This window comes from Balaenoptera musculus, chromosome 2 (assembly GCF_009873245.2).
Source record: "Balaenoptera musculus isolate JJ_BM4_2016_0621 chromosome 2, mBalMus1.pri.v3, whole genome shotgun sequence".
In the NCBI taxonomy this organism is placed as follows: Eukaryota; Metazoa; Chordata; class Mammalia; order Artiodactyla; family Balaenopteridae; genus Balaenoptera; species Balaenoptera musculus.
The window spans coordinates 76745748-76759914 of NC_045786.1; the positions used below are offsets into that span (position 1 = coordinate 76745748).

Sequence of the window (14167 nt, forward strand, 5' to 3'; positions counted from 1 at the left end):
TTTCTTACTAAGTCAAAGTTAGCATTCCCTCTAGGAACCAGCAAACTGATTCCTGCAGCAATAAGACTAGAATTACGATCTGGGTCCTTGGGTTTTAACACAGTGGCTGGCTCAGAGCCTTTGAGGTAGTAATGTCAAGAACTGTTAAAGAAAGATTTAGACACATACACATTGTAAAATATAAATAAAATACAAGCAAATAATCTTCTAAAGCAGAGTATGGCAAACTACATCTGATGGGCAAAATCCAGAGAGCTGTCTATTTTTTTAAGTCCCACAAGTTAAGAATGGTTTTGAAATTTTTTAATGGCTACAGTTTAAATGGTTATGAGAATCTGTATTCTATCCTGAATTTTGTTCTTGGCTTGCCAAGCCCAAAATATTTTACTATTTGGCCCTTTCAGAAAAAACTTGCTGACCTCTTCTCTAAAGCAAAAACTATGTTCCCCTATAAATTCTAGCTATAGCATGTAAATATGATTATAAAGAACTAATATTTCCAATGTTAAAATCTAATACCATTACAGAAGCAGTATGATCCCAATTTAAATGTTGGTATAAACATGTATAATATATATACACATGAGAAAGAGCACAAAGAAGATCAACATAAAAATATCAAAATATAGTTAACATATCTTGGTAAGTGTTATTTTCACCGTTTTCTGTACTTTCCAAATTTTCTTAAGTAAGCATATCTTTGTTAGAACCAGGAATTAGTTTTAAAAGATTATAGTGTACTTTTACGAGAACATATAGAACAAAGGTATCAGTGACTTGAATTGTACGCATGTGGTTACGTACATACAGGTTCAGTAACACTTTGGTATTCACCAATATCTATTAATCAAACTGTTAAGAAGTAAAATGATGTTTTTACATCTTTCACCATACATAAAAAAGCTCCTCTGTTTTGCTTATCAAAAGTCAGAGTTGTTGGTCTGAACTCGCAGTCACAACTTTGTAATTAATGTTCAGGCACACTACAAGATCCTTAATACAATTTGAAGTTCAATTCAAATATTAATTGTCTACTATATTCATGTTAGCTCTAATGTATCTTTCAAAACATTTTAAAAATGGTGATTAAAAGCCCAAGTATATTCTATGCACACTCCACATGCTCTTTATAACTATAGCATTAACATTTAAAGTCATACTGGACAGAATAATTTCGTGTTAACAGTTCAAACAAAAGTATATTTTTACTGATAGAAAATAAAATGTTGCTATTAAAATATTCTGCTAACACTAAGGTACAATGAACAATCTTGACTGTATTCATGAATAGTATTTTAATTTCCTTGTTCAATAATTATTGCTTATATGTTTTAGCTGTTATTTTGAAGCACATCATTAACTCTGTAAACATAAGACGACAAACTAATATATATGTCACTGTGAACAATTTAACTCTAACTTGATAAATGAGAGGTTTACTTTGAATGGTTAGAAGGCATTTTAAAAGTCACATCTTCACTGTGTTCTGAAACAAAAACCAGCCTCCACGCTAGTTTATTTCCTAGGTTTTTCTTGAAAATGCATCTAAGTCTTACTTCTGAATGATGTCAGAGTCCAAATTTAATTCTCCCAAAGCATAAACTTAAAATACCACATTATCAGACTATAAACAACAGCTTTTCTTTCCAAGTGCCACCCACATTTCTATTCCCTTTTAGTACAATATTAATTGGTAAAAAAATTGAATCATTAAAATGTAAAAGTAACAGCTTTTTGAAAGTAAAAATTATTGATCACGCCATGCACCAAAACTACTACAAAGAAATAAAGATTCCACAGCTACTTAACACTGACTAGAGTCTTAACTTCATGTAAAATGGCAGCTACATGAAGCTGTCCTCGTCTTCCTCTTCTGTTAATAACAGAAGCAAGCACTAAACGAGAAACTTAAAACATTTATTCAGAAGACACAGCCCCTATTAGGAATAATTTAACAGCAAAGACTTAATCTCACTTAACACTGAATTACTGCACTTTGTAAGCAGACATCAAAATTCAAGTATCCTCAAAAAACTTGTCTTACTTAGGTAGACTAATATTACAAATCCAGATTCTTTTTTCTGTTATCAAGGATAGTCAAATACCCTCAAAAAATACAAAGATAAGCTACTCATTTAACAGAAAATAGATTTTGAAGACTTTTTGTTTCATCCAAAATAAATCTATCCTGCTAAATATTACATATAAACAAGTTTTGTCAGACTTATACTTAATTAGTTTATTTTATAGGTTAACAACATCTCTCACAAATATACTAAACAGAAAATTCTGTCACTCTAGGCTAGGGCTTCCTTTTTTGAAAAAACTGCAGACATGTATTTAGTAAATCAAGTAAGACCCTTTGCGTACAAGGATATACAAAAGTAATTCAGTTCTACAGTCAACAACTTCTTTTAAAACTAACTTACTCTAAAAGATGTACAGGAATTCAATAGATTATAAAATTGCTGGTAGATTTCTATTTCTGGTTTCTGCCATAGTAAATCTAGGGGTTTAAGCTGAGCAGATTTTTTGACTTAAAAGATTTTTCCACAGTCAGCAACTTACAACAGGACATACTGTAATACCAAAATGGAAACTACTTAATCAACATTTCCTCATGGAAACACAAATCATACATAAAAGTCTATAAGCGTATAGTTTTACTTTTAAAAGTAGTATTTAAATTTTATTTAGCAACATGATTTCAATTTTTTTCCTGTGGTTCTGTCGACACTTTCAGTTAATTTGAGTCAACAATGATAATACACACATCAAAAAACTGAAATGTATGCAGTAATATAAGGCATATAAGGCAATTTTTTTACAATGTTGAATAAAACCAGACTTTCATCTTCTTAGAACATAGGTCACTGGTTTTCAAATCCTATAGAATAAATATGATCCTGTCCTCATGCTATGTGTCTGTAAAACTGTTTCTATAAAGAATTTAAGCCATGTGGAAAACCCAACAGTATGTGAATCATCTAATCCACAAACCTTTCAGATTTCAAGTTTCAAATTACAGTCATCTATAGCATCACAAAAAGCTGACAAAAGATTGAAACCTGTAGGGCATAATTTCAAAATGTTCCTCTTCCCCTTCTGCCCACTCTCCAAACCACACAGTTAAAATTAATAAACAATAAAAACCTCATAACTAAAATTCCCTCAACCTCATAGTTGGTCTAGTTGGTTTTACTACATAATAACTTCTAAATTCTGTCATTTAAGAAAAACTACAGGAAATACGTTTCGGGCATTTAGCTCCCCATTTAAATAGGAAAAATGATTATTCAGAATTAAGCAGGTTACAGTAGAATTCATAAGCCTTGGTATCCTAAAAGGAATCATAAAAAAGTAGACTTCAATTAAGTAGGAATCATGGGGTAAATAAAGATACACTATAAGGTCAACCTTTCTTCACTAAATGCCATCTATTTTATAACCTTAAATTACATGGCTTTAAATTTATTAGTACATTTTTTATGAAAACAAGAACTACAGTTACAAGCATACATATTCAGCTTTGGGTATGAAAAAGAAGAGAATTTGATGATGCCAGTTCGCTACCATCCACATAACTGGATAAACTAACCAGGTAAGCCAAAATAAATCATGATATACACATGAAGCCTGGGAGACCCAAGGGAAGTAATATTAATTTGGCTTCTGACTCACACTTTTAAATAATCCTTTGCAATACTTCTCATTCAATTACCTCATTCTTTGTGCTTCCCCTTCACAACTAAGCTCACTTCCTAAGAGCTGTCTTCTTGCAGAAATCAGCATTTATCGACCTCACAAAGTACATACAATTGCTGTTGTCAGCAAAGAACACAGAGGTTGGAGAAAAGGCATCATACAAGTACTGGAAGGGTATGAAAGTTTATCTTCTCATACAGTAATGTTTGTAAAGGTTAGGGGCCTTAAACTTAAGAAATACTAAAGGTTTTGATATTTAAAAAGAAATATAGCATTCCAACCCAAGAGTTCATTTCATCTGACTGATTCAGGGCCTAAAATAAGTTGTTCTACAACTGAATAGAAAACAAGGTCATTTCTACCACATTTACTGGTAAGCAATATTATAGCCTGAGTATTTTTCATAGTCTCTTAGAACAATCTTACAAAGGTTCTTATAAACAATTACAAACAAAAGTGCAAGCCTCTTGAGGTCATCTGAGATCTCATGAGACTTTTCATAATGGGATGGTGTTAATCCCCAATGCCCTGGTCTATTTCCAATTTGGAACATTAGTTTCTGCTTACCTAAATTACTATTACCACTCCAACTGGCTCAGGCATTCTTCACTTCCTGTCTTGAACCACAGTCCACTAATTATTAAATAGGCAAAGTAAAACTGCTTCTTTGGGTGACTATAAAACACCACACTCCTTTAGGATTAGTAAAAAGTAGTTTAAGTCATACTCCATTTTGACTGTTTAAAAATTTTTACTGTTATTTTGTATGGCACACAGAACATTCTGATTGTAATTTTAAACAGAATATCTAGGTTTTATCGCTGTCTAGAGAATTTGTTAATGATAAGCTTAGGTGCTAACAAGGCTGTGAAACTGCAACTAAGGTTTTATTTCACACCATGTTAGTAATCAAATCCGAGCTAGCACAAGGGTGAAACAGCTACACAGACCCAGATCGCGACTCCCCCCTCCCCAGCCCTACCCTGTCCCTACCATCCACAAACACACACTTCTCTCCCCCTCCCTCCCCGCACTCACCTTCCTCTCTCTCTCTCTCTGTGCCACACACACAAACACAACATGCACAGGCTCCCCTAAATTTGTATATATGTATATGTACACATATGTATATTGTATAAATGTGTTTTTATATATATACATTATCTCAACCAGGCATACATATGGTTCATGAAGATTAAAAAAAGGTCTTCCTCTCTTCACAGGAATAGGTTCTACAGACCTTTGGGAACATTAAAACAAAGAGGGAGAAGTCCATAATCCCTTAACAAAAAATTCTAAAATCCAAAACATTCTGAAAACCAAATTTTACATAACTTATTTATTGGTAAAACATGACCTGGACTGAAACAAGGATAATTATAGTCCTCATTTATCCCACTCAATGTGCATGTTAATATGTTTCAATTCAAAAATACTGCCCTATGTGATTACAGGGTTCTACCACAGATCACTCTGGGGAATGTTATACAACATACAGTACATATCACTAACTCAAGTTTTTAAAATTCAAGAAATTATGGATTCTAAAACAAATCCAATCTCAAGGTCTGGGGCTAAGAAACTATGGAGTAAAACTTCTATATTTAAAAAAGTAAAGTTTATATAATTATCTGTTTTCCCTCTACAGCTTTCACTAACAACAATCTTCTATAAATTCAGAAGGAATAAAGGAATGAAAGAAGTAAGAGAGGGTGGAGGGAGGGGCAGCTACAATGAGGTTCATGTCTTTAACTCCTCTGTTTAATGATTGTTAACCTCCCTTTTGCCAAGAAAGTGTTACCCTGGACTACAGGCAGCATTAACAGCCAAAGAGTGACTAGGAGAGAGAGAGGTTAACAGAAGGGACTCAATATATATTACAGTTCACAGATAATATTCAAGCCAGAAATTATGAATCTTAAAACTGTCCCATATTCTCAATAAAATAGAAAATACCATCTCTAATAATAACAACCTTGCATTAATAACAATGGTTTTTTTTTTCGAGTTTGCTTTCAAATATGTCATTTAACCTTCATATTCTATACAGTCACTCTACAAAGTCACTTTATATAATAACTTATTTGCAGAGTTGTTACATATCTTAATCCCCGACTTTCTAACACCTACAACATACCTATTGCCTACCCCAAAGATCATTCAGAATGCATTCAGAATACATATATATGGCAAGAAACTCAGATAATGTATTATAAGATAGAATGTAAATAACTTTTCAGTTAGTCATTACTTCTTGTATTAGAAGAGCAACTGTTTACTCGTCAAAATTTGTATTGAACTGACTCAATTTAAATCATGAGTCAACAAGAATCCATTTCATCTGTTTTCTACAGAAAATGCATTTTTCATCCTTGAAACATTAAAGAATGTTCCACATAATCAAGGGGTAGAATGTGAATTTTTTTCCTTTAAAAGTATAATATACCATTTAAAGGAATAAGGTGTTTTAATATTTAGTGAGGTTAATTTTGAAAGTTTATCTGAAACAGAAAGACTTGGCTATCTATCTATCTATCTATTTATTTATTTATTGCTGCATTGGGTCTTTGTTGCTGTGCGCAGGCTTTCTTTAGTTGTGGTGAGTGGGGGCTAGTCTTCCTCATGGCGTGTGGGTTTCTCATTGTGGTGACTTCTCTCACACACATGGCTCTAGGCACACAGACTTCAGTAGTGGTGGCATGCAGGCTCACTAGTTGTGACTCGCGGGCTCCACAGCACAGGCTCAGTAGTTGTGGCGCACGGGCTTACTTCCTCCACAGCATGTGAGATCTTCCTGCACCAGCGCTCAAACCCGTGTCCCCTACATTGGCAGGCGGATTCTTAACCACTGTGCCACCAGGAAAGTCCCGACTTTACTACTTTATTTACAAAACTAAATGAAGCAGAAGACCTTTAAGATGGAAGAGGAGTAAGATGTGGAGATCACCTTCGTCCCCACAAATACATCAAAAATACATCTACGTGTGGAACAACTCCTACAGAACACCTACTGAACGCTGGCAGAAGACCTCAGACTTCCCAAAAGGGTCTTGTTGCTCCAGCCAGGTGTCAGGCCTGAGCCTCTGAGGTGAGAGAGACGAGTTCAGAACACTGGATCACCAGAGACCTCCTGGTCCCATGTAATATCAATCAGAGAGAACTCTCCCAGAGATCTCCCATCTCAACCCTAAGACCCAGCTCCACTCAACGACCAGCAAGCTCCAGTTTTGGACACCCCAAGCCAAACAACCAACAAGACAGGAAAACAACCCCACCCATTAGCAGAGAGGCTGCCTAAAATCATAAGAAGTTCACAGACACCCCAAAACACACCACCAGACACAGCCCTGCCCACCAGAAAGACAAGATCCAGCCTCATCCACCAGAACAGAGGCACCAGTCCCCTCCACCAGGAAGCCTACACAACCCACCGAACCAACCTTACCCACTGGGGGCAGACACCAAAAACAACGGGAACTACAAACCTGCAGCCTGTGAAAAGGAGACCCCAAACACAGTAAGTTAAGAAAAATGAGAAGACAGAGAAATACACAGCAGATGAAGGAGCAAGGTAAAAACCCACCAGACCAAACAAATGAAGAGGAAATAGGCAGTCTACCTGAAAAAGAATTCAGGGTAATGACAGTAAAGATGATCCAAAATCTTGGAAATAGAATGGAGAAAATACAAGAAACGTTTAAACAAGGACCTAGAAGAAGAGAAGATCAAACAAACAATGATGAACAACACAATAAGTGAAATTTAAAACTCTCTAGAAGGAATCAATAGCAGAATAACTGAGGCAGAAGAACAAATAAGAGACCTGGAAGACAAAATAGTGGAAATAACTACCTCAAAGCAGAATAAAGAAAAAAGAATGAAAAGAATTCAGGACAGTCTCAGAGATCTCTGGGACAACATTAAACGCACCAACATTCGAATTATAGAGGTCCCAGAAGAAGAAGAAAAAAAGAGAGGGACCGAGAAAATATCTGAAGAGATTATAGTGGAAAACTTCCCTAATATGGGAAAGGAAATAGTTAATCAAGCCCTGGAAGCACAGAGAGTCCCAAACAGGATAAATTCAAGAAGAAACACGCCAAGACACATATTAATAAAACTATTAAAAATTAAATACAAATAAAAATATTAAAAGCAGCAAGGGAAAAGCAACAAATAACATACAAGGGAATCCCCATAAGGTTAAGAGCTGATCTTTCAGTAGAGACTCTGCAAGCCAGAAGGGAGTGGCAGGATATATTTAAAGTGATAAAAGGGAAAAACCTACAACCAACATTACTCTATCCAGCAAGGAGCTCATTCAGATTCGACGGAGAAATTAAAACCTTTACAGACAAGCAAAAGCTAAGAGAACTCAGCACCACCAAAGGAGCTTTACAACAAATCCTAAAGGAACTTCTCTAGGCAGGAAAACAGAAGAGAAGGACCTACAATAACAAACACAAAATAATTAAGAAAATGGAAACAGGAACATACATATCGAAAATTACCTTAAATGTAAATGGATTAAATGCTCCAACCAAAAGAAACAGACTGGCTGAACAGATACAAAAACAATACCCGTATATACGCTGTCTACAAGAGACCCACTTCAGACCTAAGGACACATACAGACTGAAAGTGAGGGGATGGAAAAATATATTCTATGCAAATGGAAATCAAAAGAAAGCTGGAGTAGCAATTCTTGTATCGGACAAATTAGACTTTAAAATAAAGTCTATTACAAGAGACAAAGAAGGACACTACGTAATGATCAAGAGATCAATCCGAGAAGAAGACAGAACAATTGCAAATATTTATGTACCCAACATAGGAGCACCTCAATACACAAGGCAAATGTTAACAGCCATAAAAGGGGAAATCAACAGTAACCCAATAATAGTAGGGGACATTAACACCCCACTTTCACCAATGGACAGGTCAACCAAAATAAAAATAAATAAGGAAACAATCTTTAAATGACACATTAAACAAGATGGACTTAATTGATATTTATAGGACATTCCATCCTAAAACAACAGAATACACTTTCTTCTCAAGTGCTCATGGAACATTCTCCAGGATAGATCATATCTTGGGTCACAAATCAAGCCTTGGTAAATTTAAAAAAATTAAAATTGTATCAAGTACCTTTTCCGTCCACAACACTATGAGACTAGATATCAATTACAGGGAAAAAACTGTAAAAAATACAAACACGTGGAGGCTAAATAATACGCTACTAAATAACCAAAAGATCACTGATGAAATCAAAGAGGAAATTAAAAAATACCTAGAAACAAATGACAATGAAAACACGACAGCCCAAAACCTATGGGATGCAGCAAAAGCAGTTCTAAGAGGGAAGTTCATAACAATACAATTCTACCTCAAGAAACAAGAAAAATCACAAATAAACAACCTAACCTTATACCTAAAGCAATTAGAGAAAGAAGAACAAAAAAAACCCCAAATTGAGCAGAAGGAAAGAAATCATAAAGATCAGATCAGAAATAAATGAAAAAGAAATGAAGGAAATGATAGCAAAGATAAATAAAACTAAAAGCTGGTTCTTTGAGAAGATAAACAAAATTGATAAACCATTAGCCAGACTCATCAAGAAAAAAAGTGAGAAGACTCAAATCAACAGAATTAGAAATGAAAAAGGAGAAGTAACAACTGACACTGCAGAAATACAAAGGATCATGAGAGATTACTACAGGCAGCTATATACCAATAAAATGGACAACCTGCAACAAACGGACAAATTCTTAGAAAAGCACAACCTTCTGAGACTGAATCAGGAAGAAATAGAATATATAAACAGAACAATCACAAGCACTGAAATTGAGACTGTGATTAAAAATCTTCCAACAAACAAAAGCCCAGGACCATACGGCTTCACACACAAATAATATCAAACATTTAAAGAAGAGTTAACACCTATTCTTCTCAAACTCTTCTAAAAAATAGCAGAGGAAGGAACACTCCCAAACTGATTCTACGAGGCCACCATCACCCTGATACCAAAACCAGACAAAGATGTCACAAAAAAAGAAAACTACAGGCCAACATCACTGATGAACATAGATGTAAAAATCCTCAACAAAATACTAGCAAACAGAATCCAGAAGCACATTAAAAGGATCATACACCATGATCAAGTGGGATTTATCCCAGGAATGCAAGGGTTCTTCAATATAGGCAAATCAATCAATGTGATAATACACCATATTAACAAATTGAAGGATAAAAACTATATGATCATCTCAATAGATGCAGAAAAAGCTTTTGACAAAATTCAGCACCCATTTATGATAAAAACTCTCCAGAAAGTAGGCACAGAGGGAACTTTCCTCAACATAATAAAGGCCATATATGACAAACCCACAGCCAACATCGTTCTCAAGGGTGAAAAACTGAAACCATTTCCACTAAGATCAGGAACAAGACAAGGTTGCCCACTCTCACCACTATTATTCAACATAGTTTTGGAAGTTTTAGCCACAGCAATCAGAGAAGAAAAAGAAATAAAAGGAATCCAAATCAGAAAAGAAGTAAAACTGTCACTGTTTGCAGATGACGTGATACTATACCCAGAGAATCCTAAAGATGCTACCGGAAAACTACTAGAGCTAATCAATGAATGTGGTAAAGTAGCAGGATACAAAATTAATGCACAGAAATCTCTTGCATTCCTATACACTAATGATGAAAAATCTGAAAGAGAAATTAAGGAAACACTCCCATTTACCACTGCAACAAAAACAATAAAATACCTAGGAATAAACCTACCTAAGGAGACAAAAGACCTGTATGCAGAAAACTATAAGACACTGATGAAAGAAACTGAAGATGATACAAACAGATGGAGCGATATACCACGTTCTTGGATTGGAAGAATCAACATGGTGAAAATGACTATACTACCCAAAGCAATCTACACATTCAGTGCAATCCCTATCAAATTACCAATGGAATTTTTCACAGAACTACAACAAAAAATTTCACAATTTGTATGGAAACACAAGAGCCAAAGCAATCTTGAGAAAGAAAAACGGAGCTGGAGGAATCAGACTCCCTGACTTCAGACTGTACTACAAAGGTACAGTAATCAAGACAGTTTGGTACTGGCACAAAAACAGAAATATGGATCAATGGAACAGGATAGAAAGTCCAGAGATAAACCCACACACATATGGTCACCTTATTTTTGATAAAGGAGGCGAGAATATACAATGTAGAAAAGACAGCCTCTTCGATACGTGGTGCTGGGAAAACTGGACAGCTACAAGTAAAAGAATGAAATTAGAACACTCCCTAACACCATACACAAAAATAAACTGAAAATGGATTAAAGACCTAAATGTAAGGCCAGACACTATAAAACTCTCAGAGGAAAACATAGGCAGAACACTTCATGACATAAATCACAGCAAGATCCTTTTTGACCCATCTCCTACAGAAATGGAAATAAAAACAAAAATAAACAAATGGGACCTAACGAAACTTAAAAGCTTTTGTCAGCAAAGGAAACCGTAAGATGAAACCCTCAGAATGGGAGAAAATATTTACAAAGGAAGCAACTGACAAAGGATTTTTTTTTTCTCATTTTACATTGAGTATTTTAATTCTTGTCCTCAGAAACTATAAAGACTATCAAGATTTGGAAACAAGACTGTACCAAACAATGGCCAAAGAAGAATCGTCCACTCTATGCCTTCTCTTTCGTCTGGTCACTCAGAAATATAATGTTATCAGCTATAATTGTTGTTGCTTGTCGTCTCACATTATTTTTATCCATATATTCACCGTAGTCTACTTTCCCTTCCACATAAATTCGAGACCCCTTTTTCACATACTGATATGCCACATCTCTGAGGCCTGGTCGGAATACTGAAATTCTGTGCCACGTTGTCTTTTGACTGACATCACCCATTTGGTGTGTTTCATTTTCCCCTGATCGCCACATCTCATTTGTTGCTAGAGAAAATATTGTGACTGGGTTTTTTCCTTCTACCTGTCTCATGACAGGGTCCTGACCTACTCGACCAAGTAACTGCACATGATTCAGAGATCTTTCGAGAACCAAACTGCCAGCTATTTCAGACTCATGTCTTACAAACTAATGAAGGACCTGCACTACAGGTCTTCGAAACATGGCTTCTATTTCCTTTTCTTACAATCTAACCTTCAACCTTTTCCTAACGCTCAGCCTCCGACAGCTTCCAGGCAAGAAATCATTTCTCCAAAATATACAAGCAGCTCATGCAGCTCAATAACAAAAAACAAACAACCCAGTCCAAAAATAGATAGAAGACCTAAATAGACATTTCTCCCAAGAAGATATACAGATTGTCAAGAAACACATGAAAGGATCTCAACATGACTAATCATCAGAGAAATGCAAATCAAAACTACAATGAGGTATCACCTCACACCAGTCAGAATGGCCATCATCAAAAAATCTACAAACAATAAATGCTGGAGAGGGTGTGAAGAAAAGGGAACCTTCTTGCACTGTTGGTGGGAATGTAAATTGATACAACCACTATGGAGAACAGTATGGAGGTTCCTTAAAAAACTAAAAACAGAACTACCATACGACCCAGCAATCCCACTACTGGGCATATACCCTGAGAAAACCATAATTCAAAAAGAATCATGTACCAAAATGTTCATTGCAGCTCTATTTACAATAGCTAGGACATGGAAGCAACCTAAGCGCCCATCGACAGATGAATGGATAAAGAAGATGTGGCACATATATTCAATGGAATATTACTCAGCCATAAAAAGAAACAAAATTGAGTTATTTGTAGTGAGGTGGATGGACCTAGAGTCTGTCATACAGAGTGAAGTAAGTCAGAAAGAGAAAAACAAATACCGTATGCTAACACATATATATGGAATCTAAAAAAAAAAAAATGGTCATGAAGAACCTAGGGGCAGGACGGGAATAAAGACGCAGACCTACTAGAGAATGGACTTGACACAGGGAGGGGGAAGGCTAAGCTGGGACAAAGTGACAGAGTGGCACAGACATATATACACTACCAAATGTAAAAGAGATAGCTAGTGGGAAGCAGTCACATTGCACAGGGAGATCAGCTCGTTGCTTTGTGACCACCTAGAGGGGTGGGATAGGGAGGGTGGGAGGGAGACACAAGAGGGAGGGTATATGGGGATATATGTATATGTATAGCTGATTCACTCTGTTATACAGCAGAAACTAACACAACAATGTAAAGCAATTATACTCCAATAAAGATGTTTAAAAAAAGAAAAGTAAATGAAGCAGACAGTTATTAAGTCACTGTAAGGTGAACCAGATCCATTCAAGATGCTAATTATAGATTTTCTGTAAATACATAATTACATCTGTATTAAATGTAATCAAAATCAATAGAAATTTCCAATTTACCTCTATTTTTAAAAGCATAAGGATTCTAAACCTTGATTATAACATTTTAAGTAAATTAGACAGATAAAATGTGATTATCTAAATTAAATTTAACTAATTTAGTTATATCAACAAAAGGAAGTTTAAAATTTTGAATTATTCAGCATATTCATGCTTTACCTTTATTCTTTTTGTTTTTAAATAAAGCTCCATGAACTTATGTGTTTCTTGCTCACTACTGTATCTCCAAAGCCTACCTGAGTGCCTAGAGTTGAGAAGACATTCAATAGATATTTGCTAAATGAATGAATTTAAAAATTACATCTCAATTTAGAATTATAAAAACTATATATAAACTTTCTGTAAAAAAAAGCTAGTGCTTAAAGGTTAATATTTCAGTAAATTCTGATGAATTCTGTCTGATTTATAAGACTAAATAAGCTCATGACTTTCATCAGCTCATGTTAAATGAATCACCATTAGCCCTGAGTTTATTACTGAAAATAGAGAAAGACGAAGACTTATAGCTGTAAACCTAGATATATCTATGAAAGTGATGACCACATAACTTAACCTTCTACAATACAAATGTCAAGAACCAACCATTAGTTCTGAGCATTGAGAATTTAGGTAATTCAATAATTTATCCAACAACTATCTACTATGTGCCCAACATTATGCTAGGCATCCCAAATACATATGTAGTTAACATCTATCCTCAAGAAAAGCACCAATGTGACAGAGGAGAGTCACATAAGTGAATAACCAAACATGACTGGCAGGGCAAACAAAATCTTACAGGAAAACAGAAGATGACTGAAGTTGGAAGTCATGTTCATAGATGAGATGACAAGTGATCTGGTTGCACGGGAATGTAGAGTAGGATGTGGGGGCTGAGAGGGTGTTAAGCCCCAGTTGTCAGAGAAAGGCATTATGAGCAGAGGGCAAAGCATGAGCAAAGGTACAGAAGTAAAGAATACTCAGGGACTTCCCTGGTGGCGCAGTGGTTAAGAATCCGCCTACCAATGCAAGGGACATGGGTTCCAGCCCTGGTCCGAG

The 14167-nt window shown here is 35.4% G+C and overlaps 2 protein-coding genes across 8 annotated transcripts in view; both read right to left on the reverse strand.

Moving 5' to 3' along the window:
• TCF12 (transcription factor 12) overlaps window positions 1–14167 on the reverse strand; it is a 373765-nt gene that overhangs the window by 291090 nt on the left and 68508 nt on the right. The window lies entirely within an intron of this gene.
• On the reverse strand, window positions 11331–11929 carry LOC118891211 (single-stranded DNA-binding protein, mitochondrial-like). The gene is given in 1 exon segment (XM_036844916.1): window positions 11331–11929. A coding segment is annotated over 1 exon segment (447 nt). The 5' UTR covers window positions 11867–11929; the 3' UTR covers window positions 11331–11419.